Source organism: Lissotriton vulgaris, chromosome 7 (genome assembly GCF_964263255.1).
Source record: "Lissotriton vulgaris chromosome 7, aLisVul1.2, whole genome shotgun sequence".
Lineage (NCBI taxonomy): Eukaryota > Metazoa > Chordata > Amphibia > Caudata > Salamandridae > Lissotriton > Lissotriton vulgaris.
Genome location: NC_141695.1, coordinates 598,986,059 through 598,999,776, shown reverse-complemented (window position 1 = coordinate 598,999,776; position 13,718 = coordinate 598,986,059). Strand labels below are relative to the sequence as shown.

Sequence of the window (13,718 nt, the reverse complement as noted above, 5' to 3'; positions counted from 1 at the left end):
TGGTAAAAACAACTGATGTCTGTGTGAAGGGTTAGTGTTCATTCACTGCTCTGATTTGTCAATTCTAGGGTGGCATTAAACCAACGAGAGCTACACAAGGCCACCTAGTCAGATGCTCTGCTATGAAAACATTTCCAGATCAGTCAGATGTGGGGTGGATGATTTGCAAAGGAGAGCCTGGGGCACAAAGATACGGCACCCAACACATACGTGGGTAAATTATTACTCAAAACATAGTGGTGCTAGAGTCTTAAAGACCAGCCGCCTTAGTCTTCAAAACCAGGAGAAACACTCCATCAGCCTAAAAATAACATGACTGCACTGACATAAGATCAATATTTTCAGTAATGGAGACAGTATGGATTAGTAATGCTACAAGATGCACAGACTCTCACAGATTCTTTATTCAAGATTTTTTCTTTTAAAACATTTATTTCCTTCTCTAATTTTGTCGTAGCCAACGCATTTCACCCAAAAGGACTTCTTCAAAGGCTCGAAAACACCTGGTGACACATGGTGACAATGTAGGACATACCATATCCAGGATGCAATTCTGTTGGCCTTTAGATTTTTTTTACTACTATACTGACCATCACGAGCCTGGCTTTTTTTCCACACACTTACTAATGGGGCGTCACTAATTTTTTCATATCAATACTTTTACTGCTTGAGGGTGGATCTTCTTTTCTCTGGGCATGTCTGTTTTGCTGTTTACAGATGGTGCCAAGGTTTACATACTTGGATTGACTGGTGTTAGCTCTTCACTTTTATGCAATTTTATTTTTGTTGGGATTTAAGCATTCAGCTATGTTTTCAAATGAGCAGTGGACCTGTATGACAAATTAGGACCCACTATGAAGGGGCCTCATATCCCTCCTTTTTTCACCATGGAGGGTGGGGTTGGTCTGTTTCGTTGTTACAAGATGGTGCTTATTTTTCACATCGACTTGGAACTGGTACTTGGAACTACCAGCATACAATCAATAAATCAATCAAACAGATTTGTATAGAGCCCTACTCACCCACTAGGGTTTTAAGGCACTGGGAGGAGGGGGGGAGTCGCTACTGCTCGAATAGCCAGGTCTTGAGTTGTTTCCTGAAGGAGAAATAGTCCTGGGTCAGCCGTAGGTGGGTGGGGAGGGAGTTCCATGTCTTGGCCACCAGGTGGGAGAAGGATCTTCCTCCGGCGGTGGCTTTGCGAATTCGTGGAACAGTGGCGAGGGCGAGGCTGGCGGATCGGAGCTGGCGGGTGGGTGTGTAGAATGTGAGGCGGCTGTTGAGGTATTTGGGGCCCATGTCGTGGAGAGCTTTGTGTGCGTGGGTGAGGAGTCTGAACGTGATCCTCTTGCTTACGGGGAGCCAGTGCAGGTCTTTCAGATGGCGGAGATGTGGCTGTAACGGGGGATGTCCAGGATGAGTCGTGCAGAAGCGTTCTGTATGCGCTAGCGTCTTTTCTGGAGTTTGGCTGTGGTTCCAGCATAGAGGGTGTTCCCGTAGTCCAGTCGGCTGGTGATGAGGGCCTTGGTGACAGTCATCCTGGTTTCGTTAGGGATCCACCGGAAGATCTGTCAGAGCATGCGCAGGGTGTTGAAACAGCATGACGAGACAGCGTTGACTTGCTTGGTCATCGTGAGGGAGGAGTCCAGGATGAAGCCCAGGTTACGTGCATGGTCCGTTGGCTTGGGGGTGGTGCCCAGGGCAGGGGGCCACCAGGAGTCGTCCCAGGCAGAGGGGGATAGTCCCAGGATGAGGACTTCCGTCTTGTCTGAGTTCAGTTTCAGACGGCTGAGCTTCATCCATTCCGCAACGCCTTTCATTCCTTCCTGGAGGCTGGCTCTGGCGGGGACGTTGGTGAGGGAGAGGATCAGCTGGGTGTCGTCGGCGTAGGAGATGATGTTTAGGTTGTGTTGGCGTGCGATGGTCGCGAGGGGGGGCTCATGTAGACGTTGAAGAGGGTGGGGCTGAGCGAGGATACTTGCGGAACGCCGCAGATTACTTGGGTGGCAGCGGATTGGAACGGGGGTGGCGGACTCTCTGCGTTCTTCCGGCGAGGAACGAGATGATCCACTCCAAGGCCGTTCCTTGGATTCCGGTGTTGCTGAGGCGCTGTATCAGGGTGCGGTAGCATACGGTGTCGAAGGCTGCTGAGAGGTCCAGGAGGATGAGGGGAGCTGTTTCCCCATTGTCGACCAGGGACCTGATGTCGTCGGTAGCTGCGATGAGGGCGGTCTCGGTGCTTTTGTTTGCTCGGAAACCAGACTGCGAGGGGTCGAGGGATCTGTTTGTCTCGAGGAAGGCTGAGAGTTGTTTGTTGACTGTCTTCTCGATGACTTTGGCAGGAAAAGGGAGGAGCGAGATGGGGCGGAAGTTCTTGAGTTCAATGGGGTCCGCAGTGGGTTTCTTCAGGAGGGCGTTGAGCTAGGCATGTTTCCAGCTCTTCGGGAAGGTGGCGGATGCGAAGGAGCGGTCAATGATGTCCCGGAGTTGGGGTGCGATGGTGGAGTCGGCTTTGTTGAAGATGTGGTGTGGACAGGGGTCGGTTGGGGAGCCTGAGTGGAAGGTGTTCATCGTGCAGGTGGTGTCTTCGGTGCTGACCGAGGTCCAGGTGCAGAGGGTGGTGGTGGGGGGCGCTGGTTTGGTATTTGGGTGCGTGGTCTGTGCGGCGAAGCTGTTGTGTATGTCGGCGATCTTGCGGTGAAAGAACAAGGCGAGTGAGTCGCAGAGGTCTTGCGAGGGTGTGATGTCGTTGTTGCAGGCGCTGGGGTTGGAGAGCTCTTTAATGATGCTGAAGAGTTCCTTGCTGTTGTGGGTGTTGTTGTCCAGTCGTTCTTTGTATGTTGTCCTTTTGGTGGTGCGGATCAGCTGGTGGTGTTTGCGGGTGGCGTTCTTGAGGGCCGTCATGTTTTCTGTTGTCTGGTCGTGGCGCCAGGCTTTCTCGAGGGAGGGGCAAGTTTTCTTGGAGCTTTTGAGGTCGTTGGTGAACCACAAGGCTTTCTTGCTGCCGGGTCTGCTGGGAGGGTTCTTCAGTGGTGCGCGGTCATCAGCGCAGTTGGTGAGCCACTGTGCGGGTTGCTTCGTTGAGGTCCGTCGTGTTGGTGGGAGGGTTCTGGCTGAGGGAGGTGGTGAGCTGGTCGGCGGTGATCTTGCTCCAGCTTCTGCGGGGAGCCTGTTGCGGGTGGTGGTGGGTCGTGGTTCTCTTGAAGTGGACGCACCTGTGATCTGTCCAGTGTAGTCCGGTGGAGTGGCTGAAGGAGATGTGCATGCTGGAGGAGAAGATGGGGTCAAGCGTGTGGCCGGCGTAGTGGGTGGGGGTGTTCACCAGTTGCTTGAGTCAGAGGTTGGCGAGGTTGTCCAGCAGGGCGGTGGTGTTGCTGTCATTGTTATTCTCCAGGTGGAAGTTGAGGTCCCCTAGGAGGATGTAGTCTGAAGAGGTTAGGGCGTGCGGGCTGACGAAGTCTGCGATGGCTTCGCTGAATTGTGTGCGTGGTCCCGGGGGTCAGTAGATGAGAGTGCCTCTGAGGGTGGTCTTGGGGTCGGTGTGTATCTGAAAGTGAATGTGCTCGGCAGCGGTGAGGGTGTCGTCTGAGTTGGTCGTGATTCGGATGGTGTTTCTGTGAACGATGGCGATGCCTCCTCCGGTTTGGTTGACGCGGTCCCTCCAGGTGATCTTGTAGCCATCCGGGATGGCTATGGCGATGTCGGGGCTGAGGAGGCCTTCATCCAGGTTTCTGTGAGGAAGGAGACGTCTGGTGATGTTGTGTCGAGGAGGTTCCAGAGTTCAACGGCGTGCCTGTGGACGGAGCGGGTGTTGAGCAGGAAGCACTTGAGGTGATTGTTGCTGGTGCCTGGCTTGGCGGGTGCGGTGCAGTTTCGGAGGCAGGTGAATTTGCAGGCTTGGCAGGTGAAGGGTCCGTGGGTGCGTTTCAGGATGGCTTGGTAGCAGGCGGGGTTCCGGCCGGCGTAGAGTGCGTGGAGGGTGGCGGCATCCTAAGTCCGTCGTGTGGGCTGGCATCGTCGAAGGCCAGGGGTCTTGGCGATGGGCGCGGTCCAGGTGCGGACGGGCGCAGACTGGCTTGCCTTTGGCGCACCCGCTGCGTGCGTCCGCTGCGTGGCCCACAGCGGCTGCCATAAGAGGGTAGGAGGGGTCAGCTGGGAGGCGGGAGGGTAGGTAGCCAATGGGTGCAGGGGGGCGGTGCCACACGGGAGGCAGCGGCGGGAAAAACGGGGCTGAGGAGCCCGCAGAGGATCGCGGCGATCCAAGGAAATGGCAAAAAGCACAATAAATCACTCACTCACTCACTCAGGGTACATGAGAGAAGGGGGGTGGGCAGGCACACAGGGGCACAAAAATCAAGGGGCACAGGCAGTCCAGGCGGTGATCGCGCGGGTAGGCGTTCAGCGCCGATCTGAAGAGAGAAGCAATGCAGGAACAGCGGTCAGGTCAGGCGGAGCTGCAGCGGTGGGGAAGCGACCTACCCAAGGATTAAGAGTTGCTGTCTCCTTTGGATACGTTACTTACCTGTAATCTGTAATCCTAGTTCTCTTCCAGGGGTATCCTCATCAAAGTCATAAGCACTGAATATTCCCGCCCATGTGCGGGACCCAGGAAACAATATAAAAGTATATATGTAAAAAACACATATCTAGCTCCAAATATATGTGCATACATATATAATTTTTCTCACACCAATGCAGCCCGAAAACCAAAGCTAGACAATGTAAACACTTGCATATGCACAGCAATTCGGAAGGAAACAAAAAACACATTAGGTCAAATAGTCCTTCAACGTTGTGTTTTAATGAGTAAAAACACTCATAAATCCTGAAAACTGCTTATAAAAGACATTGTCAGCCATAAGCTGCATTGAAAAGTAACACAGAGACTGAAAGCATTTTCAGCTAGAAAACTGGCACCATGCCTTTAAGGCAGCCATGACCCCAGGCTTCCCATCATGCCTCAGGGGTGACAGTTAGGTCAGTTGGTCTTTCCGGCTCCTTCTGTCAGGACCCTGGTTTAACAGCTCCCACCTTTTTTTGACTTTCTGTCAAAAATACTTGGTGATTTACAAGTAGTGAAGCTTCTTGAATCGAGGGAAGGAACGCTTTGAGAGCTAGGTGGACTGCTCTCAACTCCAGCATGTTGATGTGGTAGGTACTTTCTTTGTGAGACCACAGACCTTGCACCTGTAGTTGACCCATGTGCGCTCCCCAGCCCAGAAGGGGAGCGTCCATGATCAGTGTCTGTACAGGGGGAGGCTGATGGAACAGGACTCCCACCTGCATATTTTGCTTTTTGGTCCACCATGGAATGGAAGCTCGAGCTGCGTCTGAGATAGTGATGTGATCATCCCAGCGAGCCGATTGTTGGTCCCACTTGTCCACCAGATCCTGCTGAAGAGGATGCATTCGAAGTCTGGCATTCGGGACCAGGAAGATGCATGACGCCATCGACCCCTGCAGGGAGGCAATCCTGCTCACTTTCGGAGCCTTGTTGCGAAGAACCAGCTGACATTTCTGGGTTATCGAAAACTGTCTCTCCTCCGAATGAAACACTTTTCCTACCTCGGAGTCTAGCAGAGCTCCTAGGAAGTGAATCCTCTAGGTGGGCTTAGAGACTGATTTTCCGAAGTTGACACGTAGCCCTAGTCGCTGGCAGAGCTCTATGCAAGTCTGGAATTGACTGTATGTGGGGCTTGATGGGAGCAGGGTCCCCCTGGAGGCCTTAAAGGCAAAGTGTTCAGATTCCCTGATGCCTTCAAGCCGAGGTGTCAGTCTGATTTTCTGTACAGGGATATTATTTCTTTATGCAGCCTACATAGGCTAATTGCCTTTTATTACAGGTTCTTTGATGAAAATAAAAGGTTTTTCTGTCTATGGAATGCATTTTAGGCTCCTGCCTTTTTCTTGCATTGTTTTCTATAGTTTATTTTCATTATGCAGAAAGTATGTAATTATGGCCTTATTAGCCTATAGGTATGGTTGGGCTGCATATTATTAGTTTATACATGTATATGTGTATAATTGGTTTAGTACTATGTACTCTATTTATATAGTTACACATATATATGTATTTGGTTATGTGTTCCGGGTTCCCGCTCATGGGCGGAGATTATTCGGTGCTTATGACTATTAATGAGTATCCCCTAGAAGAGAAGCCCGAGTCTCATATACATCTCTTTCTTCATCATGGAGGATGGGTCAAGATGGCACTTATCTTTCACAAAGTCTTGGAACGTCTAGCATTTCCACGTGATCTCCGGTCCTATGTAATGTTTTTTTGGAACCTCATGTCATAACATATTTGTTGGGCAGTTTTTGCCTCTTGCGACATTATTTCCTTGTATTATTATTGAATATACAAGTAATCACTGATGACCCAAATGAGACTAATTATGCATTTTCTGTCCTTAGGGGGCTGGCAGTGATTGTACAATGTCGTGATTAGATTGTAAGGCACCTCTCTTATGTGATTTTATTTACTATAGGGCCCCACCTGGGATTACCATTGTGGTGTTAGGAATTTCACAGACAGCACCAACGAAAGGACCTTAAAACATTTTCGGGATTTGCTATAAATATTTTATTGCTACATGTATTTTACTATGTCATTTTGAGCATATATTGATTTTTTTCAAAGGTAGCTTTCATTGCCCTTAGCCCTGGTCCTATAAGCATTTATATCTTATATCCTCCTTAAAAAGTCTTCAAATCTTAAAATTCAGTTTATTATTTGTTACAGGATTATTTATTGAGTACACTTACCTTTGAATCAGTTTTTACTGCTGTACACTTTTCCATTTGATGATGGAGGACCAATAGCGTACTATATTCTGGCCATTTTTTGCAGAAACTCATGAAATAAGGTACATAACTATTTTGTGTTGTGGATGACTTACTTAGTAGCAGTCAGACTCTTTCTCACACCACGTTCTAAATCACATTAAATCAAGGAGTGTGGATTTACTGAGTAGCAGTTTGACCATCCTTTTCCCACTTCATTACAAATTATATTTAATGATGTAGTATTCCCCCATGTAATTTTGTTTGATCCTTTATATCCACATGAAGTGTAACTTGCAAAAACCCATATACATGTGGTGTTCCTGTCCTTGGCCTCACTCCGATATACCATGCAACATAGCTATACAATATTTGCAGCTGTGATACTACCAATATATATGAATTTCACAAGTTTGGCACAGCGAATTTAAGGAAATAGTGGAACAATCTTATCCAGTAGTGAGGAGACATTGATAACAGCATGTATCTCTTTTTGCTTGAATGTACGAAGTATCATGAGTACTTTTGTAATGTTTTTGATCTACAACTTGGAGTGTTTATGATTTTAAAATGTGTTTTGTAGGCCTGAAGAAGTCCTTTTGGACGAAATGCGTTGGCTACTGCTAAATCAGAGAATCACAAGTAAAGAATATATTTTATCAAGAAAAAGATTCTAGAAACCTGTGCATCTTGTAGCTTAATAACAATTCATACCATTACTAAAAATATTTATCTTATGTGGGTGCAGAGTCATTTTTTAAATGTGTGGGGGATGTTTCATGGTGAAGAATCTGCAGTAAGAATGATGCATCAGAAACAAGTGTTGTAATGGTCACGCTCCAGATCCCACGCCCATGGTAGATGTAAAGAATTTTATGTCAGGACTGGCAATTAACAATGATAGAAACATTTTTCCATATCCAGCCTGGCACCTTAGAAAGGCAAAAGCGAGGAATTCCCAGGACTGAGCTTCCCTTGCAAGGATTAAAATATAACACAAACAGTGCAAAAGTTTAGTCTCCGTAAGATAGGAAAAAGGTTGTACCTTCAAACTGATACTGTTGGTTCCAGCTTTAGCCTGCACCTCCTTGGCATACTTCAGAACTCGGTCATACAGGACGAGGGCTTCACTCCACTTCTTCACAAGCACATAAGACTGAGCAATGAAGAAACACCTACAGGTGAAAGACAATGAGCAAATTAAATCTTTTGAAATCACAAAGTTTGATATAGGATTAGCATAATAGGTATTTCTGTTCCACATGGAATTACGAGTGCAGTGCCCAACATTTAAAGCACATTCAAACTTTTAGCGGAAAGTAACTTATTTTGTGGAAGATGAGTAAACACTTAGTTTGGCTCAGTTTATAGTTAAGCTAGCAACAGTTAGAGATAATGTGTAAGCTTTTACGAGTGCTTATGCCCCCAATGAAAAAACTATGGTCTTAACATTGACTGTATAGTCTCTTATTATTAAGATGTAGACTGAAATTCTCATTTTATCCATCTGCAAGTCTTTCAAGTTCCAACACCTATGGATTTTAACTAGACTGCCTTGCACAGAGGCTAAGGCATACACTGTTCACCAAGAAGGACCATAAGTATTTAGACATGCCTGATGGCTCCATCTAAACTGCTCTGTTCCCTAGATAACTGTGATAAGGAAAAAAAGAGATCTTTCTGGTAACATGATCTGGAACGACCTACCGGAGAAGCTGCAAAAGGAATCAGTTCTGCTTTCCTTTAGAAAGCTTTTTAAGACCCACTTGTTTAGAGCGACATTGACATCTGTCTAGGTTCCGCCCCGCAGTCACTAGACCTGCCTACGCTAACGACCTGTTCTTTCTCTAGAAGCGCTTAGAGACCAGTGGTGATTTGCGCTATATAAAAATAAAATAACATAACATGTTTATTTTGTTGCATGCTTTAGGTAATAGTCAGTTCGAACGGAAAATGCTACTTACCAGTATGCATCTGTTCTTGGCATGTAGAGCTGTAGAGTTACACACGCCCACCTGCCTCCCCGGCTACCTTGATCAATTCCACTATTATCTTAATTAGATACAGCTTACCTGGATATCCTTCCTGTTTTCTTACAAAGCTCCATCATTTCCCTGCTGGCGAAAAACAATCTAAGGATGGAGCCGATGCCCATGGGCAATGTGAAACCAAAGGAGGAGTCACCTATCTTGTGACTTCCAAAGACTTTCCAGGACAAAAACAAGTGCAAACATCCGGGCCCAACACTAGACGGCGATCCTTGCAACAGTTTGTAATCAGCAGCTCATATGCCTCGAACATATGAGCGTTCCCAGGTGCTTGAAAAGGTTACATAGGATAGCAGTTTACCCTTGGTTTCCTGGTCAGCGCAGATAAGCTGTGACATTATTGTTCAAACAACTAAGCTCAACATAAAAAATTATTCATAAGAGTTATTAGGTGTAGCTTTGCGCACTTAAAGAAATAAGATACTTACCTGTAACTGGAGTTCTCCAGTATTGGAAGCTTTCATAGATTCACATGCTTGAATCTCTCCCCATCATGATGGGAGTCACCGGTAGTTTAAATAGTAAGAGTAGACTGATAGGTGTAGACTAGAAAAGGCATAGGCCTCACAGTTTATTAACCTATCATAGTCATTAATAAAAAAAAGAGACCAAAATGTTGTATTACCCAATCAGCATCTACCAGCCTAGGAGAAGCTCAGAACCTCAGATTTTCGAGCACTAGTGCTAGTGTTCATATGGAGAAAAGGAGGAAGGTGAGCTATACCCTCAGGAAGGAGGGTGGGTCGCATGTAAATCTATGAAAGCTTCCAATACTAGAGAACTACATTTACAGGTAAGTAACTTATTTCTTACTCAAGTATTGGAGCTTTCATAGATTCACATGCTTGAATCAGAGTAGCTAGCAGTTGAGAAGCATATTTATAATGGCCTTCAACAGGACGATGTGACAACAGACCTTTAAGTAAACACAAAGCCACATGTTAATCATAATTATAGGAATAACAGTTAAGAAATAGATTCCTTTAACCATTAAACAATGCAAATAATCTAGAATACAGAAATGTGATACAGCAACAAAAGGCAGGAGGGTAGACTGGGATGGCTCACCTTAATGAAATATATTGTGAAGTATCGCTTGTACCACCGAGGTTTCATTTAGGACGGTTGAATCCAAGCAGTAGTGCTCAGTAAATGTGTGCCTATTCTTCCAAATTGCTGCACGGCAAATTTCAAGAAGTGACACTCCCTCAAATAATGCTATAGACCTAGACACAACCCTCGTTGAGTGAGCTCTTACTCTTGAGGACAGTGGTCTGCCGGCTTTACGATGGCAAAAGAGTATGGCACTGGAGATCCATCTAGAAATACTCTGCTTAATGAGCTGGAAACCTTTCCTTGGAGCACTGTACGCGACAAATAGTTGAGAAGTCTTGTGAAAAGATTTTGTCTTTTGCAGATAGAACTTAAGGCAACGCCTGAAGTCTAGCAAATGAAGGGCCCTCTCCGCAGTAGTCAATGGATTCGGGAAGAAAGTCTTTAGTAGCACAGGCTCATTCAAATGGAAATCAGATGGAACCTTTGGTATACATTTTGGAACTGTGCGGAGGAGCAGACCGGCAGACTTTAATTGTAAAAATGGTTCTTCTATAACAAATGCCTGCATTTCAGGGAATCGTCTGGAAGACGTCAGGTAAAGAAGTAAAGCTAATTTCCACGACAGGAACTTGATCTCTACCCTTTGAATCGTCTCGAAAGAACCGTATTTAACTGCCATGCTGGAGGCGGAGGCCTTACAGGAGGATAGGCACAAAACAAACCTTTGAGGAATTCTTTGATTATTCTGGAAGACCACAATGGTGAAGAGGAGTGTGTCCTTCTGTAGCAAGAATTGGCTGCTAGATGGACCTTTATAGAACTATGTGCCAAGCCTGATTGATTGAGTTGTTCTGGAGAAGAGGAAAACAAATGTATTCCTGCTTAGCGGCACCAGATGCAGAAACGCTTCCACTGGAAGCAGTAAGTTTTGTTGGTACTATCTGCCCTGGCTAAGATAGCTCTACAGTCGTCGGAAATGTTCATATGTTGGAACTCATTAAATTAAGGAGCCATGCCAATGAGTGGAGGTGTCTGGGATCCGGATGTAGGATCTCTCCCTGGTTCATTGTGAATAGGTTGGAGAACACTGGTAGTCAGATGTGCAGAACCTGAGAGAGGAGAAGCAGTTCTGTGTACCATTGCCGATGTGGCCATGCTGGAGCAATGAGAATCAGCCAGCAGGGTTCGGTCTTCATCTTCCATTTAACTCTTTGGAGAAGAGGAATGGGAGGAAAAGCATAGGCAAATATGCTGGACAATGCAATTCAAAAGGCATTCCACCATGACCCCCGTTGGGGATGCCAGCTTGCATAGTACCGGCATTTGCAGTTCTGGGGAGTTGCAATAGATCTAACTCTGGGGTGCCCTAGCAGATGAAGATGTTGTGCAGGGTCTGTGGCACGATGTTGAGAGCCTGCTCAGTGTCCGCATTCGGGTTTCGTGTTCCCAGAACTTGCTATGCTCGGAGGCAGATTTTGTGAATTATTGCCCATTCCCATAACCTCTGTGCCGTCCTGGAAATCTGGCGAGATCATGTGCCGCCCTGCTGGTTTATATAATGCATCGTTGTGGTAATGTCTGCTACACTGATAAACCTTGTATTCTGGGAAGAATGCAGGGCTAGATGGACTGCTTTTAATTCCAGCATATTTATGTCGGATTGACTTTGAGTCCGATACCACTTGCTGCTTACGTGTAGGTCTTTGAAGTACGAACCCCAGCATCTGTGGTGATTACAAAGGGTGCCAGAGTGTGCTTGAGAGAAAGCCCTACTGAAAGATTGTTCTTGTCTACCCACCACTCCAAGGCCTTTAGCATTTGTGGGACAATCTTGACAATGTCATCGATTGAGCTTTTGGATTCTGTCTACTACTTGTCCAGCTCCTCTTGGATGGGTCACATTTTGAGGTGACCGAATGGGATTACAGGTATGCATGATGACATAATTCCCAAGAATGACTTGTATAGTGGGCTGAAAAAGACCTTCTTTTTCATATCTATGTATAGGCATTTATATAGCGCACTACTTACCCGTAGGGTCCCAAGGCGCTTCGACCGCTGCGAAACCCTTCCTGGCTTCCCTGAGAGATGGTCCCTTAATGGGTATCTCCAGGGTGAGACCAGGCATCCCCGGCGGTCTGGTGGGGCCGTTAGTGAAGATGAGGCAAGCTAATGCCCAGAGTTGCCGAGTGTGATCGCTGATCAGAGTGGACACCGAGGCGAGAGAATTATCGAGTCCGCTGACCCTGGTCCAGAAACTTGCCGCGCCGGGAATCGAACCCTGGTCCCGGGCCGTCCTCTGCTCTCGGGTCTGCCGCCTCTAACCAGTGAGCCACACTACTTCACAACATATGGATGCAGATAGCATGAGAAGCCATTGTCATTCTTCCGCAGGATACTCTTTTAAGCACACCGTGTCTAGCTTGGCTCCTAGAAAGACAATCTTTTGCATTGGGATCTTTTCCAGAATGAGGGTGAGACCCATCCAACAGAAACTATCTTTGCAGGCTTCTATTGATGCTTGGGCTGATGACTCAGAATGTGCCTTTATCAGCCAGTCGTCCAAATACAGAAAGACCTGATGCTGATTTTGCCTGAGAAAAGGCATTTTGTGAAAATTCTGGATGCTGATTTGAGACCAAACCGGAGCACTTTGAATTTAAAATGGCGTCAGACAACCAAAAACCTCAGATATTTCCAGTGCTTTGGATGAATTAGTATGTGGAAATATGCGTCTTCAAGGTCTAATGAGGTCATGTACTCTGATTGATTTAAAAGCCTCAGAACCTCCTGCAGAGTATCTTTCATAGATTCACATGCCTGAATCATTCCCCGTCGCCGTGGCGGGAGTCCCACAGTAAAATACAAAAGCAGTGCCTAAGTAAATAACAGTAGTAGGCTAAAAGAAAGGCAATAGGCCTAAAGCTTAGTAGCCTATCTACATCATATGAAAAGAACCAACAAATGGTTCCAACCAATCAGCTACCAGCACCCTCTAGAACCTTCCTGGCAGAGGCAGTTCTCCTCAGATTTTCTTAGCACAAGTGGGTAGTAAGTGTGAGAAGGTGGCCTGATATGCAGTGCTCACTATTCTAGTGAACACTATGTATCAGTCCAGCAACCCTTATTGAGGATTGGTTGTAAGTCAACCTTATAGACCAGCTATCCTAGTAGCGTGGATACGAGCAGTCTAAGGCTAAAGACTCGAGAGGGCGTGTTAAGCCAGCTGTTATACTACACATATACCCCTTGAATACCAAGTGAAAGGACACCACACAAGTGTTATGAAAATAAACAAGATATTTATTAAGAATCACAACAGCCCTGTACTCTTTATGAGGACAGGGTACTAAGCACAAAACAAAACTCTTACGAAAATACTTAAGTTAGCACAGTATATACAAATGCCCGAGGGGCACGGAAAACCATATACTCTGAAAGTGGAATGCGAAATTACTAGCAGGTAAGTACAGTACTAATAGGCTTTGGAATCGCTAGATCTTGACTATAGAATCTTCAGATTACTTCTAGGAGACCCAGGGGACTCGGGTGCAGAGTGTGCACTCTCACGCGGGATGCGGGACAAAGTCTATGGTAGCTAGATTTCACAGAGTTAGTGTTCTCGGGCGAACCCGACCTGGTAGGAGGAAAACGAAAGTGGATTCTGACCCTTGGATAGTGAGGCTATGCTGGGGCACCGAAATGCCGAAGTTACCTAGCCCAGGGGCTGCAGCTGCATAGGTCTCAAAAGACGTCGGGAATCCTCGTAGACGGACCAGGAGCCTGGAAGAAAGAAGTTGCTGGCAGGCGACCAGTGAAGAAAGTTCGATGGAT

At 46.6% G+C, this 13,718-nt stretch overlaps 1 protein-coding gene across 2 annotated transcripts in view; it reads right to left on the bottom strand.

Annotated features, from left to right (window-relative positions):
* Window positions 1–13,718, bottom strand: part of SRP68 (signal recognition particle 68) — a 280,497-nt gene that overhangs the window by 25,847 nt on the left and 240,932 nt on the right. For both annotated transcript variants that reach the window (XM_086930712.1, XM_086930713.1), the window contains exon 13: window positions 7,826–7,955. In XM_086930712.1, coding sequence (XP_086786838.1) covers window positions 7,826–7,955 — 130 coding nt within the window. The remainder of the gene's footprint in view (window positions 1–7,825; window positions 7,956–13,718) is intronic.